This window comes from Dendropsophus ebraccatus, chromosome 14 (genome assembly GCF_027789765.1).
Source record: "Dendropsophus ebraccatus isolate aDenEbr1 chromosome 14, aDenEbr1.pat, whole genome shotgun sequence".
Classification (NCBI taxonomy): domain Eukaryota; kingdom Metazoa; phylum Chordata; class Amphibia; order Anura; family Hylidae; genus Dendropsophus; species Dendropsophus ebraccatus.
This window is the reverse complement of record NC_091467.1, coordinates 16951448-16979365: the sequence shown is the minus strand read 5'-3', so window position 1 is coordinate 16979365 and position 27918 is coordinate 16951448. Positions and strand designations below refer to the sequence as shown.

Below are 27918 nucleotides of genomic sequence, written 5' to 3'. Positions count from 1 at the left end.
AATTTGCTTTGGTATAGGAGTGGATTTGGATTACAAGCGCGGTCCCGAAACAAATTATACTCTTAATCCGTGGCACCACTATATAAATATATATATATATATATATATATATATATATATATATAATTAAAAAATTTAATTTAAAATAAATTAAATAAAAAATAAAATAAATATATATATATTTAATTTATTTTTGTTTTTTTATTTTTTTTAAATTCCGATAACTGAATTAAAAAAACAAAGTTCTGTGCTGCAATCTTGTCTCGGCTTTACATTTTCAGGCATACATTTCTGGCACAGGATTTTGCAGGTCGGCTTGACAAGGAATAGGATAATATGATGTGACATCACTTCCCGTTCTCCACACTTCTTTGCCAAAAATGTAAACGTGTATCCCTGTTTCGGAAGATGACATCGTATTCTTATTAATATCTGAAATATACTTCCTTCCTGCTGATTCTCCTGCTGAAAGACGCACGTATTACTCCGAGAATGTCTACAGACTCTCTACAGGGCACGGCCCCGAGATGGGAGACCATGGAGTCACATGGTGCTTCTTCAGGGGTAATGAAACATTTGGGCACAGGGTTGAACTTGAGAGTTGGTCAAGGTTGTGGCTTTGTAATCACAATATCAACGTACAATGGGAATTATGTCCATCTAGTAATGGCAGAGACGTGACTGGAGCACGTGCACTCTCTATTGTAATCCAAAAGGGGTTTACCGCAGAGGCGCCTACATTATATGTGGCATCTAAAGTATGAATCTCTCATCTTCTTCCTCATTTTACAGGAAGTAAACTTTTATATTTAAGTATTCTTTCCAGTCTGACACAGTGCTCTCTGCTGCCACCTCTGTCCAAGTCAGGAACTGTCCAAAGGTTTTATATGGGGATTTGCTGCTACTCTGGTCAGTTCCTGCCATGGACAGAGGTGGCAGCAGAGAGCACTGTGTCAGACTGGAGAGAAAACAACATTTTCTGATACCTGGTGAACACTGGAACAGTAGCAGCTGGAAATCAGGTGATACCTACACTTTAAGGGTGCCCTCACACATAGGTTTTTGTGGCCTTTTTCTGCCACAAAAAACACCAATTCGGTGCATGCGTGTTTTTCTAGCGTTAATTCTAGCGTTTTTTACTTTATGTGTAATATTCTTTGCGGTTTAGGCGTTTTTGTGTGCTGGACTTTTTTTTTTCCTTTGCCATCACATGACCTAGCTGCTGGACCACAAAAGGTGACAAAAACGCCAGAAGAAAAAACTACAATACGCACAGTAATGGCTTTTTTGAGACAACCAGAACAATCCCATTAAAGTCTATGGTTGAAATAACGCCATGGTTTGCTGAAAAAACACCACACCCCTCAGCATACTGCGATTTTGAAAAAATGCTACAGAGCCTGAAAAACGCCAGAAAGGAGAGAAAAACGCCACCCCGAAAAAACGCCATGTGTGCAAGGCAGATCATAAACTTCCATTGGCTCCCAGCTAACAGCGATAAAAGCGATAACGATATAGAAAAGCTCCATGCAGAGCGTCTGTAGAAGCACGAATCACGTGTGAAACAGCTGTCATGCCCCCCGCATGAAGATTTAAATGGTGAGTGCCCCCCGATCATTTCTGTTTTTTTCTATATGGTTATTATATATTTTCAGTCTAGAGAAGGGGTGAGCACCACCTATTTTTATATATATATATATATATACTTCTCACTTTCCATTTCCTGCAATATTTCCCTTTTCTACTAACTATACACTAGTGCCAGCCACTGTATCTTCAAAGGTTTTAGACAAAAAGAGAGGCAGTGTGAAGGCAGCCTAAAAAATACACTGCTTTAACCCCTTAAGGTCAAAGCCAATTTTCGTTTTTGCACTTTTACTTTTTCCACTTTATGTTTTAAAGTCCATAGCGCTTGCATTTTTTCACCTAGAGACCCACATGAGCCCTTATTTTTTGCGAAACCAATTGTATTTTGCAATGACAGCCATTATTTTTCCATAAAATATACTGCGAAACCGGAAAAAAATCATTTGCACTGTCAAATTGAAAAAATGTGTGAGGTGTGAGGTGTCATTTTTTGCGCCATGACATGTACTTTCTATCGGTACCTTGATTGCGCATATGCAACTTTTTGATCGCTTTGTATTACATTTTTTCTGGATTTGATGCGACTAAAAATGCTCAATTTTGCACTTTGGAATTTTTTTGCGCTGACGCCGTTTACCGTGCGAGATCAGGAATGTGATAATTTAATAGTTCGGGCGATTACGCACGCGGCGTTAGCAAAAATGTTTGTTTATTTATTTATTTAATTATTTATATTTATAAAATGGGAAAAGGGGGGTGATTTGGACTTTTATTAGTGGAGGGGATTTTTTATTAATAAAAAAACATTTTTACTTTTATTTTTACTTTAACTGGAAGTCCCCCTGGGGGACTTTTATATACACAGCACTGATCTCTCATAGAGATCAATGCTGTGTATATACACAGCAAAGATCCATCAGATCTGTGATACATTGCTATGGCCTGCTGCAGGTCATAGCAATCTATTGCCGAGCCGGGATCAGCGTCAACGCGACGCTGAGGCCTGGCACGGGCTGAAGAACAGATCGTCCCCCCCCCACCCCCCACCCCCGCGATGTGATCGCGGAGGGGAGATCCGTCCCACTAGACACCAGGGATGTGCAGTACAAAGCCTCTAAGTGCAGCTGTAAGGTTTGACAGCTGCATTTAGAGGCTTAATTAGCCGGCGCAGGTCCCTTTGCCGCGCCGGCTAATTAAGCGCTCCCCGGTTGCACATATCAGCCAGGAGCAGCGCCGGCACCATGGCGTATCAGATACGTCATGGGTCGCTAAGGGGTTAATGCAGTTATATTATATTATATCTACTATTATATATTGACTGGCAGCAATAAGGGGTGACACAGGCCACTCTGCTGACACCAAAGCTTGTGACAACTGCAGGGCTGTTCAAGCCCTAGTCTTCCCTCCTCTGCTGAGTGAGTGGTGGTTACTATCATTGTTTGCTCTGACAGAACCAACCAGCAGAGCGAGCTGTAATACTAATTACCACCTACTCTACAGAGGCTTCCACAGGGCTTGGACAGCCCTGCAGTTGTTGTTACAAACTTTGGTGGCAGCAGAGAAGCCGGTGTCACCATTCACTGCTGCCAGTCAACATTATTTAGTTATATATATATATATATATATATATATATATATATATATATATAAATTACTTTGTACGTGTACTTAGTAACAATGTCTTCATTTTACCATAAAGTGAATTGCAAAACCCCAAAAAATTAAATTATTATTTGTAAGATGAAATAAAGAAAGACATACAAACATTTATCAGCTTTTGAAGCCTTTGTTGTTATGCAGTGCACTTCACGCTAAAACTGGCACGTTACTTTATTTATTTATTTTTTTTTATTATTTTATTACTTAACAGTAAAACATTTACTACTATAACAATAAAAAAGGTGAAATGGGAGGAGGGGAATCGAACAGATGCTGCAGAGACAAAGACAAATAAAAGACAACTGGCAGGGTAGAAATCTGCTAAAAATGGCATAACCCGAGAGAACCTTAAATTTCCAGGAGAATGTATGTCTTTTCTTAAAGGGGTACTCAGGCAAAAAATATTTTTCTTTCGAATCAATTGGTTTCAGAAAGTTATATAGATTTGTAAGTCTTCCAGTACTTGTCAACTGCTGTATGTCCTGCAGGAAGTGGTGTATTCTATCCAGTCTGACACAGTGCTCTCTGCTGCCACCTCTGTCCATGTCAGGAACTGTCCAGAGCAGTAGCAAATCCCCATAGAAAACCTCTCCTGCTGTTGACAGTTCCTGACATGGACAGAGGTGGCAGCAGAGAGCACTGTGTCAGACTGGAAAGAATACACCGCTTCCTGCAGGGATTTTGTGAAACAATCATCTAAACTTAGGCAAATGTTTACCACTTCCCAGTATTTGAGTATAAATATTCAGAAGTTTTGTCAGCTCAGCATGTTTACCATAGGTGGAAAAAAGCAAAAGGCACTCATCCTACTTTTTCTCTTTATTTTCCCCCAAGTTCTTTTAGTGATATTGCACTCTCATCCACTGGTAAAACTAATAAATGAACAAAAAGAGCATGTAATCAGGAGGAAATGGGAAGGAGAGGTAAAAGGTGGGTAGAATATCAAGGGGAGAACTTTACGGAAAATAAAGAAAAAAAAGTAGGATGAGTGTCCTGTGTTTATTACCACAAATGGTAGCCAAGCTGAGATGATATATACTAGGGAATATCAAAACATGGGGCAATTGTTTCACCGACCAACCTGCTTTGGAGGCATTTATCAAGATCCCTGGCAAGGCCCTGGCGAATGCAAATGAAATAAATAAAAAGAAGACAAGAGGCGGCACCTCGTGTGATACCGTTAAGGTATATGCAGTATCAGTGCTCACCTTTTTGCCCCTTGGGCTTTGTGCGTATCACCACAGGGCACAGGTGATCTTGGACATCCAGTGGAACGTCCTTTAATGTGGTGGGACTGCCAGAGTCGGCTTAAGTACATACGGGATGCTCCCAAGAAGGGGCCTGTAAAGCAATAACATACAAGAAATAAAGTCGATTGGCCATACTCAAAGTTGCCAGCGCTGCCCCAAAACAACAGTGGGACGTCCAGGATGTAAAAATTAATATAATTTATTGTAAAATAATGCACACAGGTATTACGTGTTTCAGGGATACTTTCCCTTCCTCAGATACAGTGCATCTGTACAGTATGTGAGGAAGGGAAAGTATCCCTGAAACTCGTAATACCTGTGTGCATTATTTTACAATAAATTATATTCATTTTTACATCTCAGATGTCCCACAGTTTTTTGGGGCATCTACTGGCTACTTTGAGTATGGCCAATTGGCATTTTTTCTTGTATATTTGTGCAAGAAGTGCGACTTTTCACCAGTCTGAACCCCACTTACTAAGTGGCATAGCATTTACTTACTATGGATAAGATTTATTATAATTTATGCCTGTACTTTACACATTTCACAGCCTCAGAAAACGATGCCAGTCCTCAACTTGTATAGAATTTTGATGCTGCAGAACGTGCAGGATATATCAAGAGGCATGTTCCGCCTTAGGGAACAAAGATGGGAAGTATTGGATGGGGTTGAGTACTGAATATGATATTAAAGCCACCTATGAAACACTGCTCTTGATAAATTCCCCCTCAGAGGCAAGGTCTCTTCTCGTAACCTGACCTTCTTATAGGCACTTTTGGAAAACTTGACTTGGACTGCAGGTTCAGAGGCTTTGAAAAGGAAAAACATCTCGTCAATTGGAGGAAAAATCTTCTCCTTTGGCTTGACCTTTACAGACAAGTAAAGTAGGGGATCAGGTTGAACAGCAGGCTAGCACCAGGTTCGGGATCTATGTCCTTACTATTTACTTGCCCTCCCTCTCTATGCTGTTACACAGGATACTGGGAAAACTAATTAGCAGAAGCTGAGCTAATAGACATGTGGTCTTGTCAAAGTCACTCTCATTGGTTCACCTCTTTCCCTTTAACAGGGGCTGGACTAAGGAATTTTCTCATTGGTTAAATCATGTGACCAAAGCATCTTACTCTCATATATGTGACCATTGTGTGTGGTAAAGAAAGAGCAGAAATTTTATCAAGCCACACAACAAAATAATATATAAAGGAGCTGGGATATGCGTACACTGCAGAACAACAACGGTGAATGGGACAGAGAAATGTGTACAAGCAAAACTTCTTACACACTAGAAAATCTGCGACACTTTCTTCCAGCCTCTATTATTTAATGGGTTGTCTGGCCAGGCCCCCTTTTTATGTAATGCCCAGGGAAGCAGTAAGTGAAAAAAATAACATACATTGGCCTGGTATGTCACGTCTCAGAACCCAGAAGCGCCGCACACAGGAGACTGGAGCCATGGGGTACATTCACTTGTCCTGGTTGGACAACCCCTGCAATGGCAACACAAGGGTACATGCTTCGAAAAGGGACAAGTATTTCTATCACAGACAGAGATAAAGTATTTTGAAGTCAGCTCACCTCTTAGATGCCAGAAGGTACAATATATTCAGAGAGGGTGCACGGATTCCATGGTAGGGGAAGACAAGTCTTTCTTAGGCTCCCATGTGCACTAAAATGTGTAAGAAACATTAACCCCTTAAGGACCCATGCCATACGGGTACGTCATCGAATCGTGTCACTTAAGGCCCCTTGCCGTACCTGTACGTCATGGAGTCCAGTGGTGCTTTAAAGTGAGCTCAGGATCTGAGCTCACTTCAAAGCACGTGGGGACCAGCTGCTATATGCAGCCAGATCCTTACTGTTAATGATGTGCCGCCACGATCTCGCCGCAGCCCGGCATTGACCCCTGCAGTTTAGCGATCATGGCACTTAACACAGTGACAGGGGCTGCAGCTCCTGTCACTGTCCATTTGGGACCACACTGCGGGGGTTCCAATCGATCTGACTGCCGGAGGTCTCTTACCTTCCTCCCGGCAGTCATATTGGCGATCATTGTATAGACTCTGCACAGGCAGGCTCTATGCAATGATCGCAGATTACACAGATCAATGCTATACCATGGCATAGCAATGATCAGTGTATGTAATATAATGCAAAAATCTTAAAGGGGAAAAAGTGTAAAAAAAAAAAAAAAAAATTTAATTTTAAGAAAACACACCATAGCCCCTCCCCCAATAAAAGTTTAAACCACCCCCTTTCCCATTTCATAAATAAAACACATAAAAATAAATAAATAAACATATTATATATAGTAGCATGCGTAATCTTCGATCTATTAAAATAAATCAATATTGTTCCCGCATGGTGAACGGCGTGAACAAAAAGCGGTAAAAAAATGCCAGGCTTGATTATTTTTATTACATTTTATTTAAAATAAAATTAATAAAAATGTATCAGTTTATGTCTAATCGACATAAATATGGCATTCATAAAAACTAGAGATCTTGGCGCAAAAAAATTACACCCTTTACAGCCGCGTACGTGAAAAAATAGAAACGCTATAAGAGTCAAGAAAGGGCCACTGTAATCACACCTGTTTGCAAAAAAATAAAGTTTTACTCTTAATAAAAATAGTAAAACATTAGAAAAGCTATATAAACTGTATATCACTGTATTCAGACTGACCTATAGAATGAAGATAAAATGTCAGTTTTACCGTAAAGTGCATTACATAAAATATTGAAGCCTTTCTGAGATATTGTAATAACAATGACAACAATTTAAAATTTACCTATGTCACCCATAAACAACAGATTGCGTTTTTAGACATTCTCCTAGAAGCTGATACAGGTAAAGGAAAGCTAACACATGATTGTATCATAAGCCCACTGCCGGGAACACTCTGCTCCATGCAGAAAGTAATCAACCAGTTCACACCATTAGAGCGATACCAGTAGGGGAACTCACACATAGAAAAAGAGCTTGTTCCCAAGTGTTTACTGTACAGACAGAACTAGCATGCAAGCGCAGGGGAGAAAAAGGCTACAAGAAACATTGTCTGAAACCAGCACAAAACAAAGTGCACAACAAAAGCAGAACAGACGTAATAAAGGAAAAAAAAAAACAAAGAGAAAGTGAAAAACTACAAGAAGCTGAACAATTAACTAGCAACACACAAGTGACATTCTCTACACAATACTCATTAGAATATAAACCGATTAAAAATATCTTAAATAAAAATATACACATTTTACGACAAGATCCAATATTAAGCGAGATTATTGATAGAGAATTCCGTTGTGTCGCTCATAGAGGGCGCACTTTACATGATGAACTGTCTCCAAGTGCCCTTCCCCCTCTCAAAGCGACTCTGTACCCACAATCTGACCCCCCAAACCACTTGGACCTTCAGATAGCTGCTTTTAATCCAAGATCTGTCCTGGGGTCCATTCGGCAGGTGATGCAGTTATTGTCCTAAAAAACAACTTTTAAACTTGCAGCCCTGTGTCAAATTGGCGTGGTCTAGAGTGTCAGTGCCCAGGCTTGTACCGCCTCTCCGTCCCTCCTCCCTGCCCTCTTCACCATTATGAATGCCCCTGGGCAGGTTTATTTCTATTCATCACTTGTCTGAAAACTGCCTTAAAGATCCAACACATGTGCAGTGTTCTTACAGGTAATGAATAGGAGAATACCTGCCTTGTGCATTCCTAATGATGAGGAGGGCGGGGAGGAGGGACGGAGAGGTGGTGCCAGCCTAATGCACAGACACTCTAGGCCACGCCAATTTGACACAGGGCTGCAAGTTTAAAAGTTGTTTTTTAGGACAATAACTGCATCACCTGCCGAACGGACCCCAGGACAGATCTTGGATTAAAAACAGCTATCTGACGGTACAAGCGGTTTTTGTGTGTTTGGGGGGGGGGGGGGGGGGGGCAGATTGTGGATACAGAGTCACTTTAAGGTAAATAATAGTGGAGAAAGTAAAATCTTGGGTAACTATCGCTGTGGCTTCCCCAGATGCAATATGTTCCAATATACTAGAACAATTAAAGAATACACTAACAATGATAATTCTAAAACGCACAATATTTGGGATTTCATTAATTGTGAGAAAGATCACGCCATTTAATCCCTTAAGGACGGAGCCAATTTTCGTTTTTGCGTTTTAGTTTTTCCCTCCTTGTGCTTAAAAGGCCATAGCAGTTGCATTTTTCCACCTAGAGACCCACATGAGCCCTTATTTTTTGCGTCACTAATTGTACTTTGCAATGACAGGCTGAATTTTTGCATTAAGTACACTGCGAAACCAGGAAAAAATTCGATGCGTGGTGAAATTGAACAAAAAAATGCTTTTTTGTAATTTGGGGGGTATTTGTTATTACGCCATTCGCCCTAGGGTATAACTGACTTGTTTTGCATGTTCCTCAAGTCGTTACGATTAAAACGATATATAACATGTATAACTTATATTGTATCTGATGGCCTGTAAAAGATTCAAACCATTGTTAACAAATATATGTTCCTTAAAATCGCTCCATTCCCAGGCTTATAGCGCTTTTATCCTTTGGTCTATGGGGCTGTGTGAGGTGCCACTTTTTGCGCCATAATGTGTTCTTTCTATCGGTACCTTGATTGCGCATATACGACTTTTTGATAATTTTTTATTACATTTTTTCTGGATTTGATGCAACCAAAAATGCGCAATTTTGCACTTTGGAATTTCTTTGCGCTTACGCCGTTTACCGTGTGAGATCATAGTTACATAGTTAATACGGTTGAAAAAAGACACATGTCCATCAAGTTCAACCAAGGAGGGGATGGATACAGGGAAGGGGGAGGGGTGATAGGTTCTATACATATGCATCTATATTATTTTGGTCTAAGAACTTGTCTAGCCCTGTTTTGAAGCCCTCTACTGTTGTTGCTGTGACCAGATCCTGTAGTGACTGTTCCACAGATTCACAGTTCTCATGGTAAAGAAGGCTTGTCGCCTCCGGAGATTGAACCTTTTTTTCTCCAGGCGGAGGCAGTGCCCTCTTGTCCTTTGAGGGGGTTTTACCTGGAACATCTTTTCCCCATATCTCTTGTAGGGGCCATTTATATATTTAAATAAGTTAATCATATCTCCCCTTAAACGTCTCTTCTCCAGACTAAACAAATGTAATTCTTTTAATCTCTCCTCATAACTAAGATGCTCCATTCCCCTTATTAGTTTAGTTGCCCGTCTTTGTACCCTCTTCAGCTCTAGAACGTCCTTTTTATGAATCAGGTTCCAAAACTGGACGGCATACTCCAGATGGGGCCGCACCAAAGCTTTATAAAGCGGTAATATTATATCCCTGTCCCGTGAGTCCATGCCTGTGTTATACATGACAATATCCTGCTGGCCTTAGAAGCAGCTGACTGACATTGTGTGCTGTTCTGTAGTCTATTATCTACAAGTACACCCAGATCCTTCTCCATCAGCGACTCTCCCAGAGTAACTCCCCCCAGGACATATGATGCATGTGGGTTATTAGTACCCAGGTGCATAACTTTACATTTATCCACATTGAACCTCATTTGCCAAGTGGCAAACACTCAGTGTGTCTAAGTCATCCTGTAACATCTGCACATCCTCCATAGACTGTACTGTACTACAAAGCTTGGTGTCATCTGCAAAGATAGAAACATTGCTGTTAATTCCATTCTCAATATCATTAATAAACAAGTTAAACAGAAGAGGGCCCAGTACTGACCCTTGGGGTACACCACTTATTACCGGGGACCATTCGGAGTAGGAATCATTGACCACCACTCTCTGGGTACGATTATTAAGCCAGTTTTCAATCCAGTTACACATTAAATTTTCCAAACCGATAGACTTTAACTTACCCATCAGACGTCCATGAGGAACTTTTGCAAAATCCAGGTACACAATATCCACAGCCGCGCCGCCATCCAGGCTTCTACTTACCTCTTCATAGAAACATATCAGGTTGGTTTGACAGCTTCTGTCCTTAGTAAAGCCATGCTGGTTATCACTTATAATACTATTAGCCACTACATATTCCTGGATGTAGTCCCTTATAAGCCCCTCAAATAGTTTCCCCACAATGGACGTTAAGCTTACGGGTCTATAGTTACCTGGGGAAGTTCGAGAGCCCTTTTTGAAGATCAGCACTAAAATTTGCCTTACGCCAGTCCCTTGGCACAATACCAGTAAGCAAAGAATCACTGAATATTTCATACAAGGGTAGAGAAATTACAGAACTGAGTTCCCTAAGAACTCTGGGGTGTAATCCATCAGGCCCTGGAGCTTTGGATACATTGAGTTTATTTAATTTTTCTTGGACCATATCTATAGTATACCAGTTCAGTACATTACATGTGTTAGCAGCACTGGCCCCACCCACCTCAGCACTGGCCCCACCCACAACAGCTCCATCCTCTTCTTTTGTATATACAGAACTAAAGAAGCCATTAAGTAACTCAGCTTTCTCCTGATCCCCAGTTATTAATTCCCCGTCGCCATTATTTAGGGGTCCTACATGCTCCCTTGGTTTTTTGCATTAATATACTTGAAGAATTTTTGGGGGTTTCTTTTGCTATCTATGGCTACCTGCCTTTCATTGTGAATTTTTGCTGCTTTTATTACATTTTTACAGTTTTTTTTTTTATTTCTTTGTAATGTTTAAAGGCTACAGCTGACCCCTCTGATTTGTATTTTTTGAATGCCCCTTTTTTCTCATTTATAGCCCTTCTAACCTCGGTTGTAAGCCATGTGGGATTGGATTTTAACCGTTTATATTTGTTACCCATAGGAATATATTTGGCAGTACAGTTATTTAATGTAGATTTGAAGATTTCCCATTTATTAGCTGCATCAGTATGTGACAGCAGCCGCTCCCAGTCTATGCCCTGAAGTTCAACCCTTAACACCTCTTGCGGGCGCATGACGTACCGGTACGTCATGCGTCCTTAAGAGGTTAAATAATAGAGTTCACAATTTGCAAATTGAAATACGTTGGTTGTGCAACAAGAAAAATAAAAAAACAAATAAGTGAGCATATAACATATAAAAAAAGGTAATATTAATAAGTGTTCTGGCGCAGCAAAGCACTTTATTGAGAAACATAGTGGCAGTATCTCCTCTTTTATGTTTTATGGCGTCAAGCATATAGACGCGTCTTTTAGAGAAGGTGATCGACAAAAGCAATTACTCAACAAAGAAGCCAAATACATTTTTAAAATAAATACCAGAATTCCTTTTGGCTTAAGTTTTAAAAATTATCTCCTGTACCATTATATTTGTTAAATCAGAATAACGTCTTCATAATATGCATGTATGCTAAAATTATAGAAGAGTGTTCACACTATATGCGTTTTCATCATAATGCGATTTTTTGTATAATACACATGATTGATGCAATATAACAATGATATACGCATGATTGTGAAGTTTGTTTAATGCAAGTGATACAATTAAGCCCACTAACGTGAGCACTATGGTTTATTTAAAGGGGTATTCCCCCAAGAGCTTAAAAAATGAAATGCCTCCCAACCTAGCTGGTCTTACTCACCAAGTCCCAGTGGGTATTTTGAGCTGTCTCCCATCCTTCTAGCTGCTAGCGTTTCTGGTTTTTCTAAAACATGGTCTATATACAAGATAGGAAACTACATTTCCCATCATGCATTGCTTCAGCCTGATTGGTCCATGATGTAGCAGAGCTGATATCCACATTATACAGCAAAGTTGAGGTAGTAGAGTTGAGGTAGTGAGATAACAAAGTTGAGATAGTGACATAGCAGAGTTGAGGTAGTGACAGCAGAGTTGAGGCAGTGACATAGCAGAGTTGAGGCAGTGACATAGCAGAGTTGAGGCAGTGGCACACCAGAGTTGAGATAGTGACATAGCAAGCTGCGGGTGAGCGCCAGGGGGGCCGCGAGTGTGCACTGGGGGGGTACAGGTGAGGGAGCCGCGGGTGAGCACTGGGGGCCGCAGGGGGGGGCATCGGGTGAGCGCCGGGGGCCATGAGTGAGCCACGGGTGAGTGTGAGGGTGAGCGCAGAGGGGAAGCTTTCTTCTATGATTACGGGCGTTGTGCTGACAGTGAGTGGTGAAGTATCGCCATTCACCAAGTGTAAGTAGTTGTTTTTTTTTTAATTTTTTTTAGTTTTTGTTCATCTTATCACAAGGACAATACCGCTCCTGGAGTACGTTTTTTGGATTTCGTCTTACTGTTTTTGAGGGGAAGCTGTGGGTGAGAGCCGGGGGAGGGCACAGTCAGGGGACACACCGTGGGGGCGGGAGGGGGAGTGCGGTGGCCTCGGGTGAGCTTTGGGGCTGGGGGGGAACACAGTGAAGGCGACAGGGGCTGCTGTCAGAGAGGGGGACAGTGATCAGCAGCAGCTGTCACTGTCTCAGTGTCCTCCTTCACTTCAGTGGGCTGGGTAAGAAGTGCTAACCCAGCCCATTGAAGAGACAGAGGACACATTATCCTGACACAGAGGGTGGGGGCCAGGCAGGGCCGGCCTTTGGGGTGTGCGACCTGTGCGCTTGCACAGGGCGCATCACCCCCGGCCAGCAGGGGGGCGCTAAGGCAGAGAGACAGCTGTGCAGCTGTCTTTCTGCCCGAGCGCTTCTCTAGCTGGCTGCCCGGCGCCCTCCTCCTGAGGTGGTTCCTCCCGGGCTCCCCCCTGCCTCCACCTAGGCGCCGCATACTGTACTATTAAGCTTGTGACCTTGCGGTCACTAGCTTGATAGGACAGTACGCCTACAGCTGATGCGCGCTCCCCGGGATTCCCCAGGAGAGCACGCATCAGTGACCTCAGCGTCAGCCGGCGTCTTTGTACTTCCGGCACAGGGAGGAAGTACCGGCCCTGGCGCTCGTGAGGTCACTGGAGCGTGCAGTGCCAGGACATGCTCAGGGAGCGCGCATCGGCCGGGGGTGATACAGAAGACGGGAGCCGCGTCTGGGGAGCGAGGTGTCAGGTGAGTTATGTGCTTTGTTTTTTTTTAACCTGCGCAAGGGGGGAGACAACAGAAGGGGGGAATCTATAAGTGGGGGACAACAGATGGGGGGAGACAACAGAAGTGGGCAATCTATAAGTGGGGGACAACAGATGGGGGCAATCTAAGTGGGGGACAACAGAAGGGGGCAATCTATAAGGGGGGAGAAAACAGAAGGGGGCAATCTATAAGGGGGGAGAAAACAGAAGGGGGCAATCTATAAGGGGGGAGAAAACAGAAGGGGGCAATCTATAAGGGGGGAGACAGCAGAAGGGGGTAATCAATAGGGGGGTAATCTATAAGGGGGGAGACAACAGAAGGGGGTAATCAATAGGGGGGGTAATCTATAAGTGGGGGACAACAGAAGGGGGCAATCTATAAGGGGGAGACAACTGAAGGGGGCAATCTATAAGGGGGGCAACAGAAGGGGCAATCTATAAGGGGGAAACAACAGAAGGGGGCAATCAATTGGGGGGTAATCTATAAGGGGGGAGACAACAGAAGGCAATCTATAAGGGGGGAAACAACAGAAGGGGGCAATCTATATGGTGGGGGCACCTGTAAGAGAGGACAGCATGGAGGGCATATACTATAGGGGGACAACACAGAGGGGGGTTCTCAAGGAGATGCACATAGGGCCATATATAGGGAAGACTGAACAAGGGGCCATCTATAAGGAAGCTACACAGAGGGGGGGGTATATACTACAAGGGCATCACATACAGTCAGCCTACCCACTAAATGAGGGGGTAAAGGGGCCAATACAGATGTGCAGTTTGATAAGGATGGTGTTAGAGTGTGGAGCCTAATATGTCTGTCTGGCAGATTCTGTGGATTCGTGGCTCGGAGAAGTTCTCATAACGGCCCAGGACAGATGGAGAAAGAAAAAAAGAAGAAAATGAATGAGGAACAACTCTAATCAGAGAGTCCCCTGTGAGTCACCTGATGTAACTGCTGATGTATATGGTGTACAGAGCCTGTGTAGGGCTGGGTCTACCTCTATATGACTGTATAAGGTGATAGTGATCTGTGTACAGTGGATTATTCAGTAGTGGCGGTGGTGTTAGTCAGTATGTAGTGATGTTAGTCAGTAGTGGTGGAATTATTTGTTACTTGTAATTTGGTACTGTGTTTTATTGGTCTCAGTATACAGGATTTGGTCAGCAACAATATGGTGGTGATGGTAGTGGTTGTGGTGTGGCGGTAATATTTCCCCCCTATATACTGGTAATATTGGTCTCAGTATACAGGATTTGGTCAGTAACAGTATAGCGTGTGTGTATGTGTATATATATATATATATATATATATATATATATATATATATATATATATATACCCCCAATAGCATCGCTTGGTCGAGGAAAGGACCCAAGTTGACCTCTTGCACCAGGGCCCAAGAGACATTGCCTATGCCCCTGGTCTGTGCACAGTCAGGGCAGCTGTTTCTCTGCCCGAGCGCTGTCCCACTAGCTGGCTGCCCTGCTCCAGTATCCCCCCACAGCTGCCGTGGTCCCTGTGGGTCAGATTCAGGAACATACGGCAGCAGCCTCTGCCATCTGAGAGTGAGCCCTGCTGTAACTGCTTCTAGCACAGCCGCCCCTTCCCCTCCTTCCCCCAGGTCCTATACAGGGAAGCTCTTCTGTCCTGGTGCAGCTGGTGTTATATTACACTGCTGGGTAGTCGGGACAAGAGGAGAGAGCAGGAAGTCAGCAGCAGCATGAGGCGCCCAGTCCTGTCAGCAGCTGCTGCATTATCCACAACCAGCTGCCAGCTAGATGTATGTAAGTGCAAGTATATGTATATAGAATGTACATAGTGTGTGTACTGTTATATAATGTATAGTCAATGTGTAGGTGTGTGTGTACTGGAGGTTTATATATGAATAATGTGTGTTTAAATATGTGTGACATTGTATATGTGTGTACTATATAATGTGTAGGTGTGCATGTGTGTGTACTGGATACTACTTCCCCCTCCAGCCATACACACAACTACTACATGGCTGGGGAAGGTAGTAGTTGTGTGTATGGTTGGGTAAGTAGTAGTTGTGTGTATGGATGGTGGGGGTAGTAGTTGTGTATGTGGCTGGTGGGGGTAGTAGTTGTGTGTATAGCTGGTGGGGGTAGTAGTTGTGTGTATGGCTGGCGAGGGTAATAGTTGTGTGTATGGCTGGCGAGGGTAATAGTTGTGTGTATCGCTGACGGGGGTAGTAGTTGTGTGTGGCTGGGTGAGTAGTTGTGTGTATGGCTGGGGGAGGTAGTAGCTGTGTGTATGGTTGGGGGAGGAGGTAGTAGCTGTGTGTATGACTGGGGGAGGTAGTAGCTGTGTGTATGGCTGGGGGAGGTAGTAGCTGTGTGTATGGTTGGGGGAGGTAGTAGCTGTGTGTATGGTTGGGGAAGGTAGTAGCTGTGTGTATGACTGGGGGAGGTAGTAGCTGTGTGTATGGCTGGGGGAGGTAGTAGTTGTGAGTATGGCTGGGGGAGGTAGTAGTTGTGCGTATGGCTGGGGGAGGTAGTAGTTGTGTGTATGGCTGGGAGGGTCGGGTGATGGGTGTTGGATGTCGTCTGGAGGAGTGGGAGGCTGTAGGAGCTTTATGTCACCATGGGGGGGGGGGGGCGGCGAAAAAAGTTTTGCACAGGGCGCCATCTACCTTAAGGCCGGCCCTGGGGCCAGGAACAGGGAGCGGTGTCGGAGTGGACTGAGTTTTGATTATTCTATGCATCCGGGGGGGTGAATGCATCTAGATAACAGCAAAACTGTGCAGAATAAATTGATATTGGAAAGATGGAAAGCTATGGATGGGCAACGTATTAATGCAAAAAACATTTGGGTGGGAATACCCTTTATAGTTTGTTACACATTTTAGTGCCCATGTGAATGGGAGCCTAAGAAAGACTTGTCTTTCCCTCCCAGTACTAGAGAATTGATTGCGCTCATTCCATACATCATTGTATAGTACCTTTCCATTGGTTGTCGTCAATTAATTTTTTAAATTTTTTTTTGAAAATTTTTTATTATATTAATCAAGATATACCCAAATACGACTTTTCCTTGGGACACAGCCCACACATATAATTAAAAAATTCACAAAAGTATCCTCTTAAATGATTTCCAGCTTTTCTGAAATGCAATAAAAGTGCTATTACCTAACTTATCATTATATTTTTTCTCCAAACAATGAAGCAAAGTGTAATTATCTTTTTCCCAGTGTGAACTAAACCTATTCCCTCTATCAGTGTTGATCAAACTTTTAAGCCTTGTTAGTTGTGCCGCTAAGTAATATAATCTAAAATTAGGTAGTGACAAGCCTCCTTTTTTACTAGGAAGACATAGATAATGTTGCTTAATCCGGGCACGTTTCCTCCCCCAGATCAAGCGATTCATAATAACTTCAATCCGTTTGAAGTACTTATCTTTAATACTAATGGGGACTTGTCTTTCCCTCCCATTACTAGAGAACTGATTGCGCTTATTCCATACATCATTGTATAGTACCTTTCCATTGGTTGTCGTCAATTTTAAACATGTGTTTCTATCCACCAGTGGCGTAGCTACCATGGAGGCAGGGTACGCCACTGCTATGGGGCCCGGGCCCCTGCTGGGAAAGGGTAGCCAGCCTCCATGGTGCTGCCACACACTGCCCTGCCCGCATATCGCTCCCCCCACACCGCCGGTGCCCACAACACTTTTCTCCCCCCAGAGAGCGCCCTGGTGCCTTTCTAAGCAGCTGGAGCTCGGTGCCCTGACATTGCCGTCTCCATGCACCTCCCGCGTGGTCTGCTATCCTGCCCTCCCTCTCCTACCTCCTAGCCGGTACTCTGCACTCTGCTGTCTTGCATAGCAGAGCTGATCACCACAGTGCATGTGTACAGCTGCGGCGCTCGGCTCTGCTATGCAAGAGTGGCCAAAGTGAGCACTTTGGCTCAGGCGGCACTTCCTCCATCCTGCAAGAAGCGGCAGATTTGAGACAGTACAGTCCTCTCTGAAGTAACAAAGCATGGCACTTGCCTCCATAGGAGCTACTTTACCAGTAAGTTCCTGGCAAGTTCCTGGCGATCAACAGGGTTGAGGAGGAAGATGAGAAGAGGCAAGATGTGAAAGGTCAGTCTCCTCTGTGTAAGGGTACTATTACATGGAACGATAATCGGCCGAATCGGCCCGATTTGGCCGATTATCACTCCATGTAATAAATACAACGATCAGCCGATGACAACGATCATTGGCTGATCGTTGATATAGGTTTGGACCTATTTTCGACGGGCGCCGACCACGCATCGCTACGTGTAATAGTGGTGCGCGGCCGGCGACTGACGATAGACATTACCTATCCACACTCCAGGGCTGCTGCTGCGGTCATCTCCCCGGGTCCTGCGCGCTCTAGCTTCAGAGTGGCCTGTCAGCTGAAAGGCCGCCCGGCCAATCACAGGTCGCGGCGGTCCCAGCCTGTGACAGCTGACAGGCCACTCTGAAGTTAGAGCACGCTGGACCCATGGAGAAGAAGATCGCAGCAGCAGCCCTGGAGTGTGGATAGGTAATGTATATAGGTAAGCAAGGGCTGCAAGGACATCAGTAACAATGTCCCTGCAGCCCTTGTTTAACGATTATTGGGCCGTGTAATAGGTCCAGTAAACGAGCGACGATCTAGCAGATCACTGCTCATTTACAGTTATTATAGGGCCACCATCGGCCCGTGTTATACCATCCTAACAGATCAGGGCAGCCCGGTAGTTCTGTTATCTCTTCTCATGGTGTCCGTCTGCAGCAGACAGGTCGGGGGAGGGAGGAGAAGCTTTGTCTTCATTGCATTCTATCCTGGACAGACATCTAATAGCAGGTCAGGACAATAACAGTCTCTATAGTCCTGTGGCTTTATCCTGTATTAGCACTAGAAGGACCCCAGATTCCCCCTCACTCCTCTCCTTAGATGAAATACTGTATATGAGGGAGCCCCTGATTTTACAAACTTTCAGCATCAGATCAAGCCTGACAAATCTGTACAGTGATGTTGTATTGTAGTTCTGCAGTAATTCTGGTCCTGTCTGCCTATACCATACACGTCAGCCCATATAGGACATACCAGCTGGGGATGTTACCTGCAGATTGGCACAGGTAACCTCCTCACCAGTCACTACATGTGGACATTTTCCGGCAATCTGACCTGCACTTATAAAATCACCTGTCACTTATCATTGTGGACCATGTAGAGCAGGGGTGTCAAACTCAAATACACAGTGGGCCAAAATAAAAAAAAAATTAGACAAAGTTGCGGGCCAACCTTGATAATTATTGAAGTGCGAATGCGGTGGTCCTGGCACTGTCAGAGCAGCGTATGGCGACACTGGCACTGTTTGTGGTGTGCATCTCCCAGCCCTGTGCACTATGATAAATGAAATGATAAATTGCTATGACATTATTAAACCCCAACCCATATAATAGGCAATCCCCCCAAAATTGCCCCACATATTAGCCAGCCCTTCCAATAGTGCCCAAATAGTAGCCAGCCCCCCACGTGTCCCATATAGTAGCCAGCACCCCAAGTTTCCCATATAGTAGTCAGTCCCCTCCATAGTCTCATATAATATCCAGCCCTCCCCAATAGTCTCTTATATAGTAGCCAGCCCCCCCAATAGTCTCAAATAGTAGCCAGCCCTCCTCATAGTCTCTTATATAGTAGCCAGCCCTCTCCCATAGTCTCAAATAGTAGCCAGCCCTCTCCCATAGTCTCTTATATAGAAGCCAGCCCTCCCCAGTAGTCTCATACAGTAGCCAGCCCTCCCCAATTGTCTCATATAGTAGCCAGCCCTCCGGAGTAGTCTCTTATATAGTATCCAGCCCTCCTCAATAGTCTCATATAGTAGCCAGCCCTCCTCAATAGTCTCTTATATAGTAGCCAGCCCTCCCCAATAGTCTCTTATATAGTAGCCAGCCCTCCCCAATAGTCTCAAATAGTAGCCAGCCCTCCTCATAGTCTCTTATATAGTAGCCAGCCCTCCCCCATAGTCTCTTATATAGAAGCCAGCCCTCCCCAGTAGTCTCATACAGTAGCCAGCCCTCCCCAGTAGTCTCATACAGTAGCCAGCCCTCCCCAATTGTCTCATACAGTAGCCAGCCCTCCCCAATTGTCTCATATAGTAGCCAGCCCTCCCCTATAGTCTCATATATAGTAGCCAGCCCTCCCCCATAGTCTCATATAGTAGCCAGCCCTCCCCCATAGTCTCTTATATAGTATCCAGCCCTCCTCAATAGTCTCATATAGTAGCCAGTCCTCCCCATAGTCTCTTATATAGTAGCCAGCCCTCCCCAATAGTCTCAAATAGTAGCCAGCCCTCTCCCATAGTCTCTTACATAGTAGCCATAGCGGACCAGATGTAATTTAAATTCTGAATTGCCTGGCGGGCCAAAAATAATGGAGCCACGAGCCAGATTTGGCCTGTGGGGCAGAGTTTGACATGACTGATGTTGAGGGCTTCAAGATAAATGTAGATAAGAGTATACAGAGTGTCACACAACACTATATGCAATACAATAGGCTATATACACAAAAGTATATACACCACAGTTCACAGTGTTTGGTGGTGGCATTTGTCTTGTGCTTCCCGTGGGGGGCCTGACTAGTTTTTTGCTATGGGGCCCTATGAATGCTAGCTACGCCCCTGCTACCCCTGCTCATTAGATCATGACTAAGCGCGCATGTGCAAAAGGCGTTGGTCTGTATAGACAACATGAACTGTACTATTTTTGCTTTTAACATGGACATTTAATAAAGAATTTTGGATTTTAATATTTTTGGAGTGCTGGAATCATCACCTGTTCTGCTACATTTCTATCACAGGATGGTATACGTTAGATGACCGCTTGGTTTCGTCTACATAGGACAAATAGCCAGACCAGTTAAAATAACACTGAATGAAAATAATTTAGAACACAGGAAGGGCCGTGTTTTCCATAATAAATAAAAAAAAAAAAAAAAAATGAATGTAAATTGCAAACCTGCTTTATATCACATCTACTGTTGTTTTAGGTTTTAAAAGTTATAATGACAGCGACACTTTTAGGGTCCTATTCCACCGGACGAGCAGGACCCGATCAACGACGTAAACGAGCGCCGATCTACTAGATCGGCGCTCATTTACTGGGCCTATTCCACGGCCCCGATGATCGTGAAACAAGGGCTGCAGGAACATCGTTACCAATGTCCTTGCAGCCCTTGCTTCATACATTACCTGTCCGGGCCGCAGGTCTTCTTCTCCCGGTCCTGTGAGCCACAGCAGCTTAGGAGCGGGGCTGTCTGAACTGACAGACCGCTCAGCCAATCACTGGACGTGGCGGTCCCGGACAGTGATTGGCTGAGCGGTCTGTCAGTTCAGACAGCCCCGCTCCGAAGCCGATGCTGCCGCGCGGGACTGGCAGAAGAAGAACTGCGCCCGGACAGGTAATGTATGGTTCTTCTGAAATCGTGAGTCGCCGCCGTGCACCGCTATTCAACTGTAGCGATGCGCTGGTGGCGAAAGACGATTTTAGGTCTGAACCTAAATGAACAATCAGCCGATGACACGATCATCGGCTGATCGTTCTCTCTATTCCATGGAGCGAAAATCGGCCGAATCGGGCGATTATCGCTCCTGTGGAATAGGCCCCTTAGTCTTTTGAAAAATTGCAGACAGGAATTCACATCAGTTTTTCTACCGTGGCCACTTATCAATTACTGAATGCGCATCCTCTCACCTTGTAGCCATAGAAACTTCAGCTGGGTCTTAATTTGGAAAAAAACAAACGTGCCTGAGCGTAAATTACTCCATTGCTACACGCCAGCTCTTCCATGCATCTTGAGGAACCGGTCATTAACCCCTTCAAGACAGATGCACAAAAGTCCGGGTCAGAGTAATGAAATCTTCCTCCCCGCCTTCTAAGAGCCATAGCGCTTTTATTTTTCCCCCTACAGGGCTGCTTAGGGTGTAATTTTTTGCACCATGATCTCTAGTTTTTATTAATATCATATTGGTGTAACAGAAAAATTTAGATTGCTTTTTATTAATTGCGGGAACAATAATGTTATATTTTAATAAATCGGACAATTGCACACACTACGATAAGTAATATGTTTATTAGAGATGAGCGAACCTGGAGCATGCTCGAGTCGATCCGAACCCAAATGTTCGGCATTTGATTAGCGGTGGCTGCTGAAGTTGGATAAAGCCCTAAGGCTATGTGGAAATCATGGATATAGTCATTGGCTGTATCCATGTTTTCCAGACAACCTTAGAGCTTTATCCAAGTTCAGCAGCCCCCGCTAATCAAATACCGAACGTTTGGGTTTGGATGGACTTGAACCCAAACCCGGTTCGCTCATCTCTAATGTTTATTTATTTTTTATATTTTTATTTTTATAATGGGCAAGGGGGTCTTTTAAACTTTTATTGGGAGGGGGGTTTATAAGGGTTTTTTTTAATACTTTTAAAAACTTTTTTATAAATTTTTTTTTTTTTACACTTTTAGGATATGTTAACATTACGTGAACACCCGGCCTTTCCGTAACTGTATGTACCGGCCGGATGATCCGTCCGGCCGCAGAGCTCTGATGCGCCCGCATCAGCGCGCGCCCGCCCGCATCAGAGCTTCCCATGGCACACAGTGAAGCAAGCGGCCGGAGCCGCTCGCTTCACTGTGTGCACTGACAGGGCTTTCTGAGGCCGGAATTCAGTGAATTCCGGCCGCAGAAATCTGACATGTCAGTTTTTTTTCGGCGCCGCATGGCATCCCGGCCGGAGCGCATACGATGTGTGTACGCTCCGGCCGGGATCTAATTGCACATAAGGCTATGTTCAACTCCTCAAAACTTTTTACGTAGTGTGAACATAGCCTAATTCACTGTAAAATATGCAATCATTAGATTGCATATACTGATCTATGCTATGCCATAGCATAGCATAGAGCAGTGTTATCGGCGATCTATGTATAGAGCCTGCCTGAGAGCAGACTCTACACATAGATCGCCGATCCGACAGGATGCAGGTAAGGAGCTTACCCCCACTTGACGGCACATGCCATCGGGGTTCCCGATCACTTAGTGACAGATGCTTGATCTGTCACTGAACACCTTAAAGCTTTGGCTGTCCAGGCATGATGGGAGTTGTAGTTTTGCAACAGCTGGAGTGCCAAGGTTCCCTACCCCTGATCTAGTCTGGTATAACTGTCACTTTAAGACAATGGCCCGGCAGCCAGAATCCCATTGTTCTTCCGAAGAGGGACAAGAGTTTTACCAAAATCTTTATGACTATCGTATCTGAACTTATACAAACTATCCCGAGACTTGTTTAGGAAATAGATGATTAGAGAAATCTGTTTGTACCGGTTCGGCTTTGATAAATCGGCCCCTGCTCCTAAATATCTAACACAGATGTTGAGGCGAAGAAGCCACGACGGTAACTGACAAGGTTATAAACTTCTGGTGCAGAAAGCCCGCTTTTCTTTTTCTTTTTTTTTGTTGCCGGTCACGTCATATATGTTCAGTGACGGGTCTCCCGGTGGGAGGTCTGTTTCTAAGGCAGTGCTGAGTAATCTCATTATTTACACGAATTCTGTATTTGTGCAGGAAAAGGCTCCGCTTCCTGAAATCCTGTTCTCGCTTTAATTCCCACTCAGCTGCCTGGGCTGTTTTAATAAGCTCGGCGGGGCGAGAGGATGGAGAGTACGACTGTGTGCATGCTCACGAGCACGCTGTGTCTGTTCACTTGGGGTAAGCTTGTTTGTCCACTTCTCTTCTCTCCTCTTTCATTTAGGCGTAGAGATGTCAGCACATCTGTTTAGCGTAACTTTTTTTTTTTTTTTTTCCTTTTTTTTATTGCGTTCCTTGATCTCTTTTCCTTGAGAGTCGGGGAGTTTAGAGAAAAGCATCTTTGCATTGTCTTACTTTTTCTATTGTGATTCTATAAAGAGCTGCCATAGGCTTTCCGTCGGGTTAACCCTTTGGCTGCTGGAGTAGGTAAGCACCATGTTATTTAATTTAAAAAAAAAAACGAAAGTGTGGAACTTTTTGGAAAGTGTCATTCTTGCTGCAGGGGATTTTCCTTGTAGGAAGCAGCAGCAGCAGCGTGCTTTATTGTTCTATCAATGCTGGAGAATCACAGAGCTGCTTTTCATTAGGGTTTGTTTAAAGCCCATGTTTTCTTGTTTGTATGAACTTGTATACACTACACGGATTAGTGCATGACATCTCTAGGGTCCGGTCTTGGTTCTGGCAGCATTGTGTCTAGTATATTTTCTGCATAAAGTGAATAGATCAATGCTTGGAGGAGTTTCGTTCGTGCAGTTTATTAGGTTTATGGAAGACTTGATCAGTGCCTTCCTGATTTATTGATTACTGGAGATTGGCACTAACCGATAAATCTGCCTAATGCTGCGCTTACACGAAGTGATAATTCGCCTAATCAAATGATTAACGATTTCGAAGTAAGGGTGTGTTTCTTATAATGATCAGCGTTTAGATGGAACAATATATTCGTTTTTGCAATCTATCTCACACATAGGGTAAATCAGTGAAAGACTGTTCACACGAAGCGATCTGCGAATTTTTAGCAAACAACGATTTGAGAACATGTTAAAAGATCAAAATGAACGATTTCTCGCTCGTCGCTTGATCGTTTGCTGTGTTTACCTGAGCCGATTATCGCTCAAGTGCGACCGATATAGTAAGAATTTGAATGATAATCGTTCCGTGTAAACCACCATAAGGGTGCGTTCATACGTACAGGATCTGCAGCAGATCCTGTACGTGTGAACGCACCCTAAGGGTCCATTTACACAGAAAGATTATCTGACAGATTTGAAGCCAAAGCCAGGAATAGATTAGAAAAGGAGAAATCTCAGGCTTTCCTTTATGACCTGATCTCTATTTATAGTATGTTTCTGGCTTTGGCTTCAAATCTTTGGCAGATAATCTTTCTGCGTAAATGGACCCTAAATCAGTGTTTTTTAAATCGATCCAGTTATAAATAGAATTAAAGGGAATCTTTCACCATCTAATTTATCACCATCATGTTATAGAGCAGGAAGAACTTAGCAGATTCATATATATATATATATATATATATATATATATATATATATATATTTGTGAAAAAAGATTCTACATAAGTTGTAACATCTTGATTGAAATCTCTGATCCTCCTGTGTTAAGGAGTCCAGTGGGCGGAGTCAGAGATTTCTATCCATTAATTACAAGTTATGCTGAATCTTTTCCCACAAAGATATATATCAATCCGCTCAGCTCCTTCTGCTCTATAACATGATGCCGATAGCTAAGGTAGCATTTTCATGGTGACGTGTTCCCTTTTAGGATCTTTTCTTGGACTTTGAAACTGCATAAAAAATAACATTGGCATAATTCCTTAAAACGCCACGTAAAAGCCTCCCTATAGAGATTTAAAACAGTTAATCCATAGGATCCAATAATTACGCTTTAGAAACTGTATTCCTATTCACCACTAAGATGGGGGGCTCCATAATCCACAGTGGCAGGACAGGTACGTAGCCTACAAAGAGGTGTTACCAACCTGGCAGATTAGTAGCTAATTATATAAGCATGTCCTATTTATTATAAAAGGACCTAACCATTACCAGTAATGGGGGTCCCTCTATTCTGTGTTTTCCTACTATTTACTATTGATCTTTACTAATCCCTCAAAAGCCGAGATTTGCCCCCAGCACATAAAGTGGATGCACATGGTTTTAATGTGTCCATATACAATGCCATTAAAAGAGGTTCGGAAAGCTTGTGACCACATACAAAGGAGAAAGGGGTTCTGTTTCATTTGGGAAATCTTGTATGTGCGCCAAAGTATTACTATCCAGTAAGAAAGCCAGAAACCTGAATGGCGTGTCAAAGCACTTTGTACAAGAAGATGTGTCAAAAGACTTTGTGATGAAACTGTGCCATAAGGCTGTAGTGGAACCTGCAAGGGGCTGGAGGGCGGTGACTAGCCCTGAGCTTTCCATGTCCTCATTGTGCAGATGCACTGACATATAGAAGACGTGATTTTCTTTCAAATCAGCTGATTTCAGAAAGTTATATAGATTTGTAATTTACTTTAATTTAAAAATCTCCAGTCTTCCAGTACTTATCAGCTGCTGTATGTCCTGCAGGAAGTGATGTGTTCTCTCCAGGCTGACGCAGTGCTCTCTGCTGCCACCTCTGTCCATGTCAGGAACTGTCCAGAGCAGGAGAGGATTTCTATGGGGGGAATTCCAGGATACAGCCTTGGTAATAGTCTCCTCCTTCCCCATGGACCAGGAAGGCATCGGGAATCAAATGCTGCATGTTCGAATATGTTCGAGTTGGATCGAACCTAAGATTTCCCAATGTTCGATCATCTCTAGTAATGTATTCTTTCCAGTCTGACACAGTGCTCTTTGCTGCCACCTCTGTCCATATCAGGAACTGTCCAGAGCAGGAGAGGTTTTCTATGGGGATTTGCTACTGCTCTGGACAGTTCCTGACATGGACAGAGGTGGCAGCAGAGAGCACTGTGTCAGACTGGAAAGAATACATTACTAGAGATGATCGAACATCGAAATCTTAGGTTCAATCCAAAGTGAACATTTTCGAACGTGCAGCATTTGATTCCATGGGGAAGGAGGAGACTATTACCTAGGCTGTATCCCAGAATTCCAAGCGGTACTTGGGCTGTCTCCTCCTTCCCCACGGACCAGGAAGGCATCGGGAATCAAATGCAGAAGGTTCGACAATGTTCGAGTTCTATAGAACCTAAGATTTCCTGATGTTTGATCATCTCTATACATTACTTCCTGCAGGACATACAGCAGCTGATAAGTACTGAAAGACTTGAGATTTTTAAATAGAAGTAAATTACAAGTCAGTATAACTTTCTGAAACCAGTTGATTTGAAAGAAAAAGATTATCGCTAGTGTACCCCTTTAAATGAATAGGACTTAAATAAAAGCACCAGCATGTCCCAATTCCACAACATACTCTGTTAATATTTGGTTTGTAAATGGTCGCCAGCCGAACCTGCAGGGTTTGTTTTCATACAGAGGTACATAGTGAGGTCTATATATGAATCCTGCCAATATGGGATTAGAGCTACATAAACAACCTGCGCCCTCTACCGACCATTGGTTGAACTTTAACATAATATTTAAGGGGTATTCTCATCCCAACTAACTTGTCAGGTTATAGATTTTTGCCAATACAATCATTTAGCAAACTTGTCTCCTTCTCCCGATATACTGCTCTTTTCCTCCCATGGTTAACAACTCATTGGGGGAGATTTATCAAACATGGTGTAAAGTGAAACTGGCTCAGTTGCCCCTAGCAACCAATCAGATTCCACCTTTCATTCCTCATAGACTCTTTGGAAAATGAAAGGTGGAATCTGATTGGTTGCTAGGGGCAACTGAGCCAGTTTCAACTGAGAACGCGTCCGCATCCGAATTCCCTGCTGCACACAATGGAGCGTGCAGCCGGAGCCGCCCGCTCCATTGTGTGAACTGACATAACAGTGTGTGAACTGATATGTAAGTTTTCCATGCGGCCGGATGGAATCCCGGCTGGAGCGTATACTATGCGTATACGCTCCAGCCGGGATTCCATTCATTTACATACAACGTATGTGTTGTATAAATCACGGCCATTGTTGCAAACTGGAACAACGGCCGTGATTTATACAACGCATACGTTGTGTGAACATGACCTTATAATGTAAAGAAAAAACAGCACTTCTTACGGGCTGGAAAGACTAGAAACACAGAGACGCTGTAGTAACACGTATAATTGGACGGCATGGGAATACATGTAATTATGTGATATAAAATTGATGGGAATGATTAGCACATAGAATGCAATACTAAATGACAAGAGACGGGACTACGTTATTCCATCTTGTCAAGTGCATTGCTATAATAAAGCAACGATATAAGCATTCATTTATAACTACAGCGTTCTCTCAAGTTACAAGAGTTATCAGATCTGGGACAACTACTATGAAGTGGAACTAATATAACTCCATCACTTGTCCCTGTGGTTTGTGTTTAGTGCGGGGGCATCGAGAGGGTGAGTACCGGGGGGCTACCCGGGTGATCGTTTGATCGTCCAGGCAGCCCATAGCAGAGAGCAGCGGTCTGCTGCCACCATTCCTATTACACGTGGAGCGACAGCGGCAGATCGTTGCTATTACAGTCCTTTATCTTTCAACTTGCAACACAGCAACGATCAACCGACATTGTTCATATGGGCTGATTGTTGTCTTCTATTACACAAGACGATTATCGGCCGTAACGATAATTGTTTCATATATTAGGGCCTTAAGTTTGTGGAGGCCATCTCCTTCGGCAGGACAGAGATTGAGGAGGGACAAGTTTAGCCATGTGCTTTTCCCAACTCTATCCAAGGATCTGTGGGGTCTGAGAACTCAG

The 27918-nt window shown here is 43.7% G+C and overlaps 1 protein-coding gene and 1 long non-coding RNA gene across 3 annotated transcripts in view; one reads left to right on the top strand and one right to left on the bottom strand.

Annotated features, from left to right (window-relative positions):
* Positions 1 to 224: 224 nt before the first annotated feature.
* The window catches only part of LOC138772735 (uncharacterized), a 117535-nt gene continuing 89841 nt past the window's right edge, over positions 225 to 27918 (bottom strand). Inside the window, exons 4-7 of the long non-coding RNA XR_011359815.1 lie at positions 6073 to 6163; positions 5891 to 5984; positions 4455 to 4587; positions 225 to 465 (exon numbers count right to left, since the gene is read on the bottom strand). This is a non-coding gene — a long non-coding RNA (uncharacterized lncRNA). The remainder of the gene's footprint in view (positions 466 to 4454; positions 4588 to 5890; positions 5985 to 6072; positions 6164 to 27918) is intronic.
* RAMP2 (receptor activity modifying protein 2) overlaps positions 23090 to 27918 on the top strand; it is a 41111-nt gene continuing 36282 nt past the window's right edge. The window contains exon 1 of one of the 2 annotated variants that reach the window (XM_069953341.1): positions 23090 to 23224. In XM_069953341.1, coding sequence (XP_069809442.1) covers positions 23170 to 23224 — 55 coding nt within the window. In that variant the 5' untranslated portion in view covers positions 23090 to 23169. Of the gene's footprint in view, positions 23225 to 23399; positions 23471 to 27918 lie in introns of those variants that run through there. The other variant, XM_069953342.1, reaches the window with a different exon arrangement.